This window comes from Sminthopsis crassicaudata, chromosome 2 (assembly GCF_048593235.1).
Source record: "Sminthopsis crassicaudata isolate SCR6 chromosome 2, ASM4859323v1, whole genome shotgun sequence".
NCBI lineage: Eukaryota > Metazoa > Chordata > Mammalia > Dasyuromorphia > Dasyuridae > Sminthopsis > Sminthopsis crassicaudata.
The window spans coordinates 630,962,263-630,978,156 of NC_133618.1; the positions used below are offsets into that span (position 1 = coordinate 630,962,263).

Below are 15,894 nucleotides of genomic sequence, written 5' to 3' on the forward strand. Positions count from 1 at the left end.
TCACCTTTCTTCTTACCCTGTTTAGCAATAACCAGTTGTCTCTGACTCCTCCTTCTCTCAACCCAGTTAAGGGGACAGCTCATCGATTCCACCACTGAAACTCCTGGGTTTTCACCCCTGTGTACTGCACATCTACTCCAGGCTTTCATTGCCACCATTCTAGATTATTGTCCTTGCAGTATTCACCTCATGGCTTTTTGTGTTAACGCTGCTCTCTCCCCTTGCTCAGATCCATCTTCTTATACATGAATTAGTTATATTACTCTGCAAAAAAAAAAAAAAAATGGTTTCCTTATTATTTATCAAGTAAAATTCAAGTTCCTTAGTATTCAAGTCTTTCCATAATCAGGTCCTACTTCCTTGTCTATTCTGCCTTCCTCACATTATACCCTATAGCAGTATTGGACTCCTCTCCTAGATGGAGTTTGTGCCCTCTATTCTGTGGTGCCTCTGCTCTTCTATACTTAAGTGGACATTCCTTTCCTGTTTATCCTTCTGCAAAATGGTATTTTTAGGCATCAGCTTTCCCTCCATAAGACTAAAGTATAATATAAATGATTTCTTCCTCTAGGCTGACCCTGCTTAACATAGCTAATTTGTTAGAAGAAAACCTGACTATGCAAACTAATGTTACAGAGTGCAGTTATCTCTGTAGAACAGTATTGCCAGGTTTTGTGAGATCAAAGAAGATTGTAGTGCATTAATTATTGCCAAGCTCTTAAACAGAGTAAGGGTCTCTGTCCAGAGTTTCAGATGAGTCAAAGGAATAATGATTTTGTAGCTAAAATCTGGGCTGTTGCTGAATTTCTCTCTGCCCGTTCTTTCATTCAGTTGACCAGAACCTGTTAGTCACCTCCATGAAGCTTTTTCAGAATTTTGCCCTACCCATAAATTATCTCCCTCTTAAAAGTTTCACATTACTCATAGCAGTTTGCCTCCACTCTGGCTTTGCCACTTACTTTGGTTTGTCTTGTATCTCTCTTATATTACAGGATCGTTGTTAATTGTGTAATTCTTTACCTGTCTTTCTTCTCTTTCCCCATTAGATTATGAAACCTTTGAGTCAGGCCTGTGCCTTGTGTGACTGCATCTTTAGTACCTTGGAATAGCCCCATGTATGTAGGTAGTGGATCCCATACATCTGGGGCTTTGAGTGAACTGCAGGCTGCAGTATGAGTCACCACTGTGATGTGGATGAGATAAAAGATAGTGTCAGCTTGGACTGTGTTAAGAGGAGCATCACTTTGAGGGGAAAAGAGATGAGCTGCACTCTACAGTCTGCCTTGAGCCAGACCCAGTCTCAGTGTCCCACAGATTAGGGCAGGAAGGTCTTAAGTACGTGTCATTGAAGGTTGGGTGAAAGAACTGGGGGTGTTGAGCAAGGAGAAGAGTTGGCTGGGAGATGAAAGGGGTGGCAGGAGATGAGGTCTGGATTCAAGTTCAAGGGGCTTTCATGTGAAGGTGAGCTTAGATTTCTTCACTCTCTGGCTTTAGAGTGGGAGGTGAGGGGGAGAGACAAGTTTGTCTTGAAGTAAAAAAAAAAAAAAAACCTTTCTAAAATTAACTTGATCTTGAGAAGTAGATTCATCTTTGCAAGGAGGTTGGATGATCTGCCACTTAAGAATATTATAGTGAGGATTCCTTTCAGGTGTGTGTTGGACTAGAGGATCCCTTCCTAGGATTTGAATTGTTGAATTTAACTATTTGGAACCTTACTTCCTTTCCTGGTACCTTTTAAATTTTATTTCAATGTTATCCTACATGTACTTTTAACTAAATTATTTTTGTTGATAAATTGGATAAATTAGTTCTTAAGGAAGAAATAGTCTAGTATAAAGAATGCTAGATTGGGACTAAAGAGAACTGGGGTCTAGTTCATTGTCAGTCAATATCTAGCTGTGTGAATTCATGCAAACCCTTTGACTCTCTGTGTATCCACTTCCTCATTTACAACATGAGGGGATTGAGGTAGATATTCTCTACAGACTGTCTCTAAAATCCCGTGGATTGAGAACCCATTAATTAAGATTTGGAAGGGATTGTGGTGTTCTTCAAATCCTACCCTCTTAATTTTATAGAGTAGGAAACTGGAATGATTCCTAAAATCACAGAGACAGTCCATGTGTGTCCATTGTGGTATTGTGCCTCTGCTGCTCTCCATATTTCTGACTTAATCGAAGAATGTGCATTTAACTAGAGCTAGAAGAAATGTGCTGTCTAGAAGAAATGAAGGAAACTACCTTCTTTTCCCTGATAACTATCATTCCACTGTCTGGGTGTTGGCTGCAGCAGCAGCTCCTCTCCTGGCTTTTCTCTATGCTCTAGTTTTCAGTACCTCCTGGCTTGTGCTGCCCACAATGCTGGGGATCTGATGCTCAAGCCAAATAAGCTGGTTTTCATGGTATTTCATAGCTGTTTTCAAAGGACTTTGGATATTAGAAGAATGCAGCAGGGAAAAAGACTCAATGAAGGCTCTATAAGCCTTATTTTATTCCTTCATTCCAAAAAAGCATGTGGCTAGTAAAGGTTAGCTTCACTAATAATGAGTAGTTAGCTACTAATTTGGTATGAATTTGTTAGTGGTTAATCTAATACTTTTAGAAATCAGAACTCGTTCATTTTTGAAGGAAAAAACCCACTAATTTAAAAGAAAATTAGTTCTACGTAATGTAAGCAGTTATTTTATTGTTACCTAATTGATTATGATCCATTGTGATTGATTGGCTTTCTATGTTAAGGTGAACAGTTTTCAGGAAAACCTCTTCAGTTTATTTTTTGAGAAGATGAGACTCTGCCTATGTAAATTGATTCCAAAGAGTAAGAGACTTACAGATGGACTTTTACAAAAAGCTTTTCTTTGATTATTCAGGTTCTACCGTAATTATCTTTGAGTCCCTTTGGATTTTGGAGCAATATTCTAAACCTCCTCTTCCCATGCAGTTTGGGCTAGTTTTTTTCTTACAAGGAATTGAGACCAATCCTTGGCATTTGATTGATTTAGGGGAATTAAGAATCTGATGGTTTACATCACTTCTGGTTACCTAATTTAAAATATCCATGTGGGCTTCAGCCCTCTTTGAAGTTTGACTGGCAAACCTTGATGGGAAATCCAGAGGGGAGTTTTACTCTGCTTAATCAACTTGCAATGTCCTTGACAGGCATCCTTATGGAATATCCTCCCCTGCTACGACCAAGTAAGTCACCTTTTGTTAATTGTTGAATGATTTATTAGTGTCTCATTTTGTCTTACTATTTTGTACCTTAACATCCCTACCAGCTCATTGACCAGAGCAAACTTAGATTAGAAGACCTTGGAAAGAAGCCACAGTCCCTTGCATTGATGCCTATGTGTTCTTTAGGATCCTGGGCCTCCAAGTTTTGAAGCATTTATACCATATATGTAAATGCACTTAAATTTACCTTTTAAGGGAATCTGAAATAAATAGATTAAAATGTAGTTTTGCTTTGGGCATAATTAATTTTTTAAGAAATAGATTTTTGCTGATGTTTGCAATTTTTATGACACCTACATTTCTTCCTCTACCCCTTCCCTTTCTTCTCAGAGTACCATTCCTTAAATAAAAGAATTTTTAAAGAGTAAGAAAAATTTAGCAAAAACAATTCTTTGAAAAAAATGTAGCATCATATATATATTGTTACAATTCTATAGGCTATTCCTTCTGCTGAGGGTTTGGGGGAGGTGTCTCATATCTCTCCCTGGAGACCTATTTCTTAGATGTAATAATTTTGCAGTATATCAGAATATGCTTAACCATTCCCAAATTAGTGGGTATCTACTTTGTTTTCAATTTTTTTGTTGCAACAAAAAAGTAAAGTTATAAATATTTTGTTGTATACAAAGCCTTTATTTTTTTGTCATTGAGAACTTTCTCAATGATATATGCCTAATAACAGAATCTTTGAGTGAAAGGGTATGGACATTGTGGTGACTTTTCTTACATAATTCCAAATTGCTTTCCTGACTGTTGGACTAATAGCACCACCAATGTAACAGCAGTATGCTTGCTTTTCCTCAGACCTCCTAGCATTGACTAAATTCCCATCTTTTTTCATTGTTGCCAGTTTGCTAGATATGAAGTAACTCAGGCTTTTGATTGCAATTCTAGAATTAGTGATGGGACGTTTCTTTCATATGGTTAACAGTATGCAGTTGTTCTTTTGAGGATTGTATGGGATACTTCACTTTTATACATTTTTTATTTATATCTGCAAAGCAGCTGCTTATTTGGGAAATGACAAAATAAATTTTGGTATATAAATATAATGAAAAGTAATGCCAAAAGAAATGATGAATATGAAAAATACATAGAATTAAAGGAAGAATTAAAGAAAGCACCCACAATTTTGTAGAACTAGAAAAATAATTTCTACAATGACTATAGCTATGTAAATGGAAAGATTTAAGAATTCTATGTTACTATAATGACCATGCTTGGTCTTAGAGAAGATGAGAAAACATTTCTGAGGTGGAAGAGTATTACAGAACACAAGCATGTACCATCATATTCAATTGATTGGGTTAGTTTTGTTGTGTTGCTTTTTTCCTCTTCATTATCTTTTTAGAAGAGTTGGATCATTGTTTTTTGGTGGGAGGAGGGGCAGTGGAGTTAAATGACTTGCCCAGGGTCCCCTAGCTAGTAAGTGTCTGAGGCTTATATTTGAAGTTAGGTCCTCCTGACTCCAGTGCTGGTACTCTTTATTTACTGCACCACTCATAGAATATGAAAAGAACTCTACTGCAGTTCCAAGTGATTATGATGAAATTTTTAAAATTCTATATGGAACCACAAATAACTTGAGGGAAAACATCAAGATCCTTGGCTAAGCTCATGTGAAAGTTATCGCAGGAGGAAGAAGAATTTTTTGTGGCTCTGGTTTACTTTAAATTAAAAGAAAGACATTTTCCTCGCTTGCTAGCTTGGTCTGCCCTCTTAGTTTTGCTTTTCTCTATGGCTTGGAAGCTGAAAGGACTTGAATATGTGGCATGTGGCTCCCAAAACAGTGTTACTGGAAGAGGCATGAAGTAGCTGGAGTGCTCAGCAGAAGGAGAAGCAACTTCAATAGCCATGGTTCGAACAGCAGCCACAGGAGCCCAATTAGAGGTGGAAGTGTGTGGTGCTAGTGGTGGTGGTGGTGGCCGCGGCCTCAGGATTCATGGCAGCTCCAAGCCCCTGGCTGTGACCAGAGCAAGGGTGGTAAAGGGCATGGGACCATAGCTTCTGCCTTTATATCTAGGTCTTTTCCCTTTCTCAGCCCTTTTTTCCCTCCCACCCCTTGAAGGAAGTATGGTTGGGGAAAGAGAGTAAGTTGAGGTTCCTCTCAGAAAGTGAGGGGTCAAGAAGGAAAAGTAACTGAATTGGTCTAAGCTGGCTTGTTTCTCTGCATTTGGGAGCCCAACTTGACCCTTTGAGGGGATTGATTGGGGAGGGATGCTTGGGCTGGACACTAGAAAGGTACTCTTTATGGGAAAAATTTATTTGGTAGTCACTGTTTTTGCTACTCAGTTGAGCCTTCTGGAACCATTTAACAAGTATCAAGGTATCACTGTACTTATACTTATTTCTAGTTCTGAGTTTTAAGTTTCTTGAAAGCATAGTCTTTCTTATTTGTTCTCCCTCTCACTTAGCAGTTGTACACTGCATATAGTGGAAACTTGATGATAAATGTTTATCGAATAAATATATTTTGAAGTATTTCACACAGGCAATTAAGTTAAAGGATGGTCAAAGAGGACCTGTAGTTTTGGAAGTCTCCCTTGCATAATGCTAAGATTTAAGTTGGTTATACTATGATTTTATTTGTTTGTTTTGCCAGAATAGTATTTTTAGAGGTTGGGAATTCCAGCATGTGTACAACAACCAAAAAACTCAGCCGTTAATTATACAGCCAGGTGAAATGGTTGCTAGATGATTGTACTTAGAATCAGAAATAGCTAATTTTGAATTTTGCATCATTTTTAAATTTTCTCTATCTCAACTTCCTTATCTATAAAATGGAAGACTAGCTATAATCACCTCAAGGATTTGTGGTGAGGATCAAAGGATGCACTTTTAATCTGTAAAGATTCAGATTGTATTTTGCTATTATTAATGATATAATATGAGATTATAAAATTCTTATAAATATATAATATATTTAATATTAATTTAGTTGATTAATATTAATGATAAATTATAAAAATAAAAGCTTGTTTTTGTTAATTGATACTTATTAAGAATTTAGATATTATTATACTTCACCAGTCACCTCTTTTTAATTATTCTGCATAATATAAATTATTTGGCCTATCCATACTTAACTATAGTCTTATATGCTAAATTACTTTATTAGGCTTTTGTGGAAATAAAAATTGGTGACCAAATGCTTTTTTTCCTCTTCAGATTTGGTATAAGATTCTATATGATATTTAGTATTTAATTACATAGCTTAGTTACCAGTAAAGCAATGGTAAGGTGACTGTGTATATAAATAGGCTTGATAAGAAGGAGCAGGGGGATGCAGAGGACCAGCTACACACAAGATTAAAGCTTATAGACCAATGGGAATTTTAAAAAGACACATCTATAGGATGCAGACAAGAACAGGTTTGTGATAGAATACAAGTGTGGCATAATTTGATTAAAAAAAAAAACTATCAGGGCTGCTCTGAGTATGGCATAGCAACTGAAGAACCAGAAACAGAGTCCTGTAAAGCCATACTAAGTGGAAAAAAAGAATTTTTAGGAAAGTGATTTCCTCCCCTTCTCCACCATTATTTGCTTAGGGGGTCTGGGATGGTGGTAGCCATTAGTCACAGCTAACAGCACCTTACATATGTTCTCCTTTTGTATGCTTACAATAATTCATTCAGGCAAAGGTGAAATGACTTGTCTAAGGTCATATAGTTAGTGCTGGAAACAGGGTTTGAACTCTGTATTTATTTGGACAAGCATTTATTAAGTGCTTTCTATGGACCAAATTTTGGAATACAAATACAAGCAAAAATAAAGACCATTTCTGCCCTTAAGACGATGCATAAAAAGACACCTGAATAATTGCACATTCATGAGCTATATTTGAATGCTTATCTTCTCAAGGAGAAGAGGAAAGGTGGAATTTGAACTCAAAACTTTGAATATATATATTTTTTAAAGCAGCTGAAGGTGGATTTTCAAGGGCCAAGATGAAAAAATCCAGTGTCTGTGGATCAGGGAAATGAGTGGCTAGGACTGGCTTGGTCACTTCAGGCATAGTGGGTTACAGAGAGGTCTTCCAAAATGAGCTGGATTATCTGAAGTGTTGCTGTCAGAACTAGAAGGAGGGACATAGACAGTAGCTAGCACTAGTTTTATAGGACAGGACAGTGCAGTGAATGTCAGAAGCCACAAGACTGAGGCTTATGTACTGTCCTGAAGAAGAAAATACTTAAATTGACTCATTTTAAATACATTAGGAAATTAAAACCAAATGTAAAGTTTTATTAGTATTAATAAAATCAGGAGAGATGAACCATTTTCTTATTAAAAAATAATTTGGGGAGGGAAAACAAGTAGAAAAATAACTTTGTAAAAGCTGTGTATGTGAAACCTTGAGTTTTATGTTGAAGGCTACTTTTTTTTTTTGCTGTTAGCCTGCTTCTATCTTTTGGCACTAACTGACACTGAAGATTTTCTTCATAACTGACTTTTCAGAATTAATGCTTATTAGTTAATTTGACAAGCAATTTTTTGTTGTTTAAAAACAGCCATTCTTTTCCTCCCCCTCCCTCACTCCCAGTCTTCATTCTGCCCTCTGACTTCCTCACATTGTCCTCCCTCTACTAGACTAGTGATTCTTCTCCTAGTTTCTTACCTGTTCCTTTGTAACACCCACTCCACACTCAGCCTTGTCTCCAAATCTCAAATCCTGTGAGACTGAGCTTATCTCTAATTCAGACGAACAACACACTCTTCCTTAGGACCTTCAAAAAAAAACACTTTAAAAAACATAAGTAGAATTTTAGGCTTTTTATGATGAGGCAGATTTAAAGACCTGGAAGAGAGAACAAAAGCTAGATGAGTAGAATTATTTTAACAAAATAAGAATCCATATACTGTTTTCCAATAAGTGAGCTGCTTTGCTTGTTCTGATTATATTTTAATGAAGAAAAGCAGAAAAATATCCCATGGTATGTTATTGAAAATTTCTAGAAGCTATTTTTGATAGTTTGAAAAATCTTTGATTTCATCTGCTTGGAGTATTCCCATCTAGGAGTTAGTTTCCTTTGGGCTCTCTAGTTTCTAGATATTTGCAGCTGAGGCTTTATTATTCAACACTAAATTCCCTCTGGATTTTAAGGCCAGTGGTCTGGAACTCATTGCATATTTTTTATAAGTTAATATCATGAATCTATTTGCAGTATAATGATCTAAATCTTTGTTTTTCTTTGCAAACAAAGACTTGTTAATCCTATTAGGGATTCATCTGAACAAAAGGACAAAGGGCTACATAGATTTCTTTTCCAGACTCTCTCTGCTTGTGACTAGTAATGTCCTATTTTTAATGGAATTTGTTTTCTAAAGATACACAGTACATAGATGTACTCATGATGTGGTAAGTACAGTTTAGGATTGGTTTGTCAAGCTAGTGAAGTTGGGATTTGGTTTGGTTGATTTTTATATTAGTTAACTGTAGGGGAAAAGCGCTCATGGTTTTATTAATATATATTAAGTTCTTTCAGAGTTTGTACCATTTCCATAAGTTTCAAACACTAGCATTTTCTATTTTCTTTTAAGCTGAATTCAGATGCTATCTCCTCCTTACTATATTTCTTCACACCCCCTCTCTACTCCTCCCCACCCAAGTTAGTAAATGATTTTTACTATCTTGGACTTCCAGCACCTGAATATCATTACTACAATACTCCCATACTTCTGGTATTTCACATAATACTTTGCACACAGCAGACACTTAATATTTATTGAAGTTGAACAAAAGATGAAGACTCTAGAAAATTTCTTGAGCTGCCTGCAAATGTGGACTTGACTCATTCCCTGGTGATCATGATCCATGACTAAATTATTTTTAGTTCAGAGTACTTGGTATCAATGCTTATTACCACCAAAAAGTCCTGCTTTGGAGTCCTTGAACACCCTGTAAGAGTTCAGATAGAAATGTCAATAACCACTGATGGAAGAACTAGAGGAGGCGGTAATTGTTTTCTTGTTGTTTTTTATTTTATTTGTTCAATTACATGTAAAGCTAGTTTTCAACATTCATTTTTTTGTAAGATTTTGAATTCCAAATTTTTTCTCCCTCTTTACTAAAACAGCAAATACTCTGATATATAGATTAAACATATTTCCATATCAGTCATGCTATGAAAGAAAAATAAGAACAAAAGGGAAAAATCATGAAAGAAAAAAAAAATTTAAAAAGTATGTTTCAATCTGCATTCAGACTCCATAGTTCCCTCTCTGGATACAAATGGCATCCAAATCTATTGGAATTGTGTCAGATAATTGTATTGTTGAGTAGGGCTAAATCCATCAGATTTGATCATCCCATAATTTTGTTGCTAGTATATTCTCCCAGTTCTGCTCATTTCACTCAGCATCAGCAGTTCATGTCATTCTCTCCAGGCCTTTCTAAAATCATCCTGCTGATTGTTAATTATAGAACAATAATATTCTATAACATTCATATATCATAAGTTATTTAGCCCTCCACCAATTGATGGGCATCCGCTCAGTTTCCAGTTCCTTTACACTATAAACATTTTTGCCCATGTGGGTGGGTCCTTTCCCCTTTTTAATGATCTCTTTGGGACACAGTCCCAGTAGAGATATTGTTGGACCAAAGCATGTACACGTTTGATAGCCCTTTGGGCAGAATTAGGGATAGGCACTTGTGAATTAGCTGTGTTTGGGGGAAGACTTAAGATCCAGGCTTTGTGAGCTTTTTGTTGGCAGAGATCATGCCATTGAATCTTCGTGTTTCTAGAGCCCAGCAGCCCTGGAATGGTTGACTCTGCTGATTGACATGTCTTCTGTGTGCAAAGCACTGGCTTGCCAGCTGTAACATGTTACAAATAAATTGAAATACAAAGTTTCTTCCCCTTAGGAATATTACACTCTGTAGTTGGGGATATAAAATAGCAAACACTTATAACTCACTTTAAGGTTTACTAAGAGCTGGAAATATCACCTCATTTGATCCTCACAATAGCCCTGTGAAGTAGGTTTAGTTATATTAACCTCATTTTATAGAAGAGAATAAGTGACTTAACCAGGATCATGCAGTTTGAGTGTCCATGGCAGTATTTAAACTCAGGTCTTCCTAACTCCAAGCCCAGTGTGATTGAATTTGCAGTACCTGTGTTTGTACGAGGCACACACATAGACAAGAGAACCAGTGATCCAAGAACTCAATTGCAGTATCAGAAAGGCTGCAGAAGGTAAAGTACCAAAGGAACTGCTGCACAATAAAGAACAGTTGGGTGGCTTAGTAGATAGAACACCACCCCTGGAGTCAGGAGTACTTGAGTTCAAGACACTTAACTAGCCGTGTGACCCTAGGTCTGTTTGCCTCAGTGTCCTCATCTGTAAAAGGAACTGACAAACCACTTCAGAATCTTTGCCTAGAAAATCCTAAATGGGATCACGAAGAGTCTAGCATGACTGAACAACAATAGACAATGTTATGAATTCCAGAAAAGAAAAAGGTCACTGAACCTCAGCAGCTGAAAAAAAAAAATGGACCTGAAGTTGACCTTGGAAGAATGGGTCATATTTAGATAGGTGGAGAAAAAGAAGGGAGTGGACACTAGAAACTTTGTTGCAGCAATAGGACTGCTGTGGTGGGAGATACAGTTGGAAGAGAGTTTAGAGTTAACTTGTAAGATTTTGATTCAACAAATATTTATTAAGTGTTTACTTTATGCAGGGTTTTAGACCAGACCCCAGTGATGCAGAAATGAAATGCAAACTTTTTGGAGATTGTTCTCTAGTTGTAATGCAAGTAATGGAAAAATGGGATAAAAGTGATTTATGTTAGATTAATCTGGCATTGGGTATGCAAGCTAGACTAGAACAGGGAGAGACAAGAGGCAAGAAAAAGTAATCTTTAACTTTCCGTGTATCAGATAAGCTATGCTATGTATATCTGACGCTTCTAAAAGTGTTATGGTCTTATTTTAATATTTGATTTTGCAACTGTGATGGGAGCTATTGAGGCAGGTCAAGAAAGTATGCACTTAAGAAGGGAGGTCAACTTTTTCAGATGTCAAATAGGATGCTGGGAATAAACAGAATTGTTGCAACATGAGTAAATCATAGCTTAAAAAATGTGTTAATTTATGGAGTTCTTCAAATGAAAAGAATATTCAAGGTGTAAGAGTATGTGCAAGTTTGGTTTTTTTTCTCTTTTAAAATGTATTTAGTGTCTAGCCACCTGAAGAAAATTAAAGATATACCCATGCTTGTATTTTTGTGAGGAAAGATTGACTTAGTGACCTTTACTTGGAAATATGGGTTGTTAGCTCAGAATAGCTTTTTGGGGGTCCTGTTAGGATGAATATATACAAGATGTATATAAGTAGTATTGTATTGACACCCCCCCCCAATTCCATTGCTAAATTCAAATTTTTACTTAAATTTATTGTAGTTTTGAAACCTTCCTAGATTAGTATTCTGGTATTCATTGATCAGAACACCCCCGTTCCTATAATTGTCTTGTTTCTCATCTTCATGGAATTGCATTTGCATTCAAGTTATTTTGAATTCAAAAGTGAACAGGATTTTGAAGTTGGAAGACTGAGCCTACTAATTAACTTTGTACTAAATCAAGCCTACTAAATTACCTTTAATGCCCTTGCCAAGGGTATAGTGTTCAATATAGTGTGAAAAGAGTCGTCTTTGGAGTCCAAAGACCTTAATTCAAATCCTTTCTGCTTATGCTACTTACTACTCAAGTATCTTTAGGTAAATTCTCTGCCTAAATTCTAGTTTTCCTAATCTATAAAATGCAAGAGGATGGACTAGAAGGCTTTAAAGGATCCTTCCAACTCTAATAGATATTCATGTTTCTTTGAGATTATTGACCTTTTGTTCCAATTAAGATTAGCTTAATTTCTTTCCTGATCCTCTGAAGTTTTCCAAGTAAATAGTTGTTGTTTTTTTCCCCTCATTTTATAATCTCTAGTATTTCTAAAATTATGTCAAAAAACAATGGGAATAGGCGGCATCCCTTTAAATTTTTCAGGATTTTTTTTTTTTTTATTCTGAACTTCAGATATCAACAAACATTTCTATGTAAAAAGGAGAACAAGAAAAAAGGCTTGTATATGAAACCATTCTTATTTCAGAGAGCATGGTTTTAAAAATTATTATAATAAATCAACTTATTAGTTCCACAGCTGACCTGTTTATGTTACCCTCAGAACTTTTGTTCTCTTCTGTGCATTATTTTCTTTTTCTTTTTTTTTTTTATTCATTTTTCCAAATTATCCCCTCCCTCCCTCCACTCCCTCCCCCCGATGGCAGGTAATCCCATACATTTTACATGTGTTACAATATAACCTAGATACAATATATGTGTGTAAATACCATTTTCTTGTTGCACATTATTAGCTTCCGAAGGTATAAGTAACCTGGGTAGATAGACAGTAGTGCTAACAATTTACATTCACTTCCCAGTGTTCCTTCTCTGGGTATAATTATTTCTGTCCATTATTGATCAACTGGAAGTGAATTGGATCTTCTTTATGTTGAAGATTTCCACGTCCATCAGAATATATCCTCATACAGTATTGTTGTTGAAGTGTATAGTGATCTTCTTGTTCTGCTCGTTTCACTCAGCATCAGTTGATGTAAGTCTCTCCAAGTCTCTCTGTATTATTCCTCCTGCTGGTCATTTCTTAGAGAGCAATAATATTCCATAACCTTCATATACCACAATTTACCCAACCATTCTCCAATTGATGGACATCCATTCAACTTCCAGTTTCTAGCTACAACAAAAAGAGCTGCCACAAACATTTTGGCACATACAGGTCCCTTTCCACTCTTTAGTATTTCTTTGGGATATAAGCCCAATAGCAGCAATGCTGGGTCAAAGGGTATCTGTGCATTATTTTCAACACTCTTCTTTTTTGGCATTGCTATCACCAGTACTTTTTTTCTTCCCCATTTCCACAGACAATAAGCTCTCTCTTTTAATGAATAAACAAAACTAAGCAAAACAAATCCATACATAGGCCACATCTGAAAATGTATATCTCATTCTGTCTCTAGTCCATTATTCTCCAAAGATAGTCATGCATCTTGTTATCCATCTTCTGGAGTCATGGTTGACCATTTCTGTGATTAGAATTTTTAAGCCTAAAAAAGTTGATTTTCTCTTATGGTACTATGATTATTGTATAAATTATTCTCCTGTTTCTGCTTATTTCATTCTGGGTTCATGCGAGTATTGCCAGGGTTTTCTAAAACATTTTTTTATTTCTTAGCCTGTAGCACTTTACCAATACATTGAAGTCATAATTCATTTATCTATTTCTGATGGACACCTCTTTAGTTTCCATATTTTGCTACAAGAAAAAGTACTGCTCTTGATATTTTTTGTACATAAGGTTCCTTTCCCCCTCTTTTCGTGATTTCCTTGGGATATATTAGGATGATGATAGTATTGCTGGGTCTTGACCATATATAGTTTAGTGATTTTTGTAGTATAATTCCAAATTGCCTTTTAGTATAGTTGGACCAGTTTAAAGAAAACAACAATACATTAGTATATCTGTCTCTCTCATCTCTCCAACAGTTGCTATTTTCCCTTTTTGTCATCTTTGCCAATCTGATTGATAATCAGATAGAGAACCTCAGGAAATATATCTCCTAGGAGTGATCTGGTACATTTTTTTCATATGGTTGTTGATAACTTGCTTTTCTTCTTTGGAAGACTATAGGGATTGGCTTTTACGTATTTGAGTCAGTTCTCTGTTTATCTCAAATCCATGCATCAAAGATGGTTTTCCACCTGTTACTCGATTTATTTTAACTGCATTGATTTTATTTGAGCAATTCTTTTTTTCAAATTTATGTAATTGTCTGTTTTCTCTGATTCCCTCTAATCCTTGGTCAAGAACTTTCATAGCGGAGTTGTGAAAAATACTTCTTCCCTGTTCCTCTAATTTGTTTTTGATGTGATCTTTTATAATTAGGTGCATCCCTTTGGTACTTATTGGTATATGTGGTGTGAGCATCCCTTTGGTACTTATTGGTATATGTGGTGTGAGATAATTGATCTGGATTTAATTTCTGCCATACTGCTTTCCAGTTTTTGGTGTATGTTCAGCCCTTCTTCCTTTTGTGAGCAAAGAAAAAGGAAAAGATCTAGATAGAATATGAGAGTAAGCACAAGTTGGAAAAACAAAGTGGAATTCTGTGGTTTGGAGTGCTGAATATATCCTAACTTTGCTTTAGAACTGGAAGGGGCTTTAGGTAGCCCAGGAAAATGTTTGCAGAGGCAGCCAGCCAGCCAGCCTGTAATTGGTGGGAATCCAGCATACATGCCACGCAGGGAGAAGAATTATTTAGTTTGCCTTTCTAATCTTTTGTTAGGGAGCTGGACTCACATTGAAATTATGAGTGATGAGACCATCACAAATGTCTAAGTGCCATTTAAATACCTAGCCTTCTTAAAAAAGTTAGGCGCCACTCTTATGGTTGGACTGTATCAATAAAAAATAGTTTGAAATAGTTTGAAAGCCCCCACTACCATTCACACATTAGCAGTGGGCTCCTGCTCTTGGAACCTGTATTTACTCATTTATGAAATGGAGAAAATATTAGCACTTATCCCTAGATTATTGTGAGGAATATGTTTCTTTAGATAATATTTCTAAAGTGCATTCCAAACTTTTAAGTTCTATCAGTGTGAGTTATTATTAATACTACCAACATCCTTTGGCATAGAAGTGATTAAAATAACATAGTATTATGCATTTAGATAGCATTTGATCTTACTTCCTTGTTGTGATTCTTTTAATATGGATTGGATTGTTTCCAGTACAGAAGAGTAACATCGACATTATAATTTTGCTCAATGTAGAAACTGTCTTAATGTTGACCAATTTTATATCCAAGGTTCCTAGGCTTAGTTAATATAATTTTAAAAATACAATACTGCAACAGTCAAAATTGTCATTATTAAACTGAGAAAAATAAGTCTCAAGAAGACATAACTTATTTTTATTATGTTCTGTCAAAAGGTTTGAGTCATTGTGAGAGTTTATTGAAGATTTGGAAATGAGGCTAAGTATCCTATGAATCATCTGGCCATCTTTGTTTAAGATAAATTTATCTTAAATGAGATTCAGATGCCATATTGACTTTTTTTTTTTGTAAAATTCCACAAATTTCTAGCTTTCTAGTGCAAGATGAAGTGTAGACTTTATTGTCAGATGTCATTGGACATAATTAAACAAGAAGCTGTTTTCTTATGCTGTATCTGTTATAACAAATTTTGTTGGCAGAAGTAGTTCAAATTTTATTTCCCAAAGAATAACTATATAGGATCAGATCCAGTTATAATAAGGTCATTCCCTATGGTGAATATTAATTTTACATCTATTGTTTAAAAATAATAAATACTGCATGTGTTTATATGCAAATGTATCGAGAGCCTTGCCTTTACTCTGAAACTATCATACATATATACACACACATACATACATATACACACACACACACACACACACACACATATATATATACATATATGTCCTGTGTTAGTAGTATTTGTGTATTGTCTTCTTCTTTAAATGTAAGCTCCTTGAGAATCTGGTCTGGTTTTTTTTGTTTGATGAATTTTTTGACCTTCCCTTTTATCCCTGGTACTTAGCTCAGTGACCTGGCA

The 15,894-nt window shown here is 35.7% G+C and overlaps 1 protein-coding gene across 3 annotated transcripts in view; it reads left to right on the forward strand.

The window, feature by feature from the left end:
* UBE2Q2 (ubiquitin conjugating enzyme E2 Q2) overlaps positions 1-15,894 on the forward strand; it is a 66,321-nt gene that overhangs the window by 13,208 nt on the left and 37,219 nt on the right. The window contains exon 1 of one of the 3 annotated variants that reach the window (XM_074296490.1): positions 4,798-5,123. The exons of 1 other annotated variant lie outside the window; for it this stretch is intronic. In XM_074296490.1, the coding sequence (XP_074152591.1) occupies positions 5,088-5,123 (36 nt within the window). In that variant the 5' untranslated portion in view covers positions 4,798-5,087. Of the gene's footprint in view, positions 1-4,797; positions 5,124-15,894 lie in introns of those variants that run through there. One more of the 3 variants, XM_074296491.1, reaches the window with a different exon arrangement.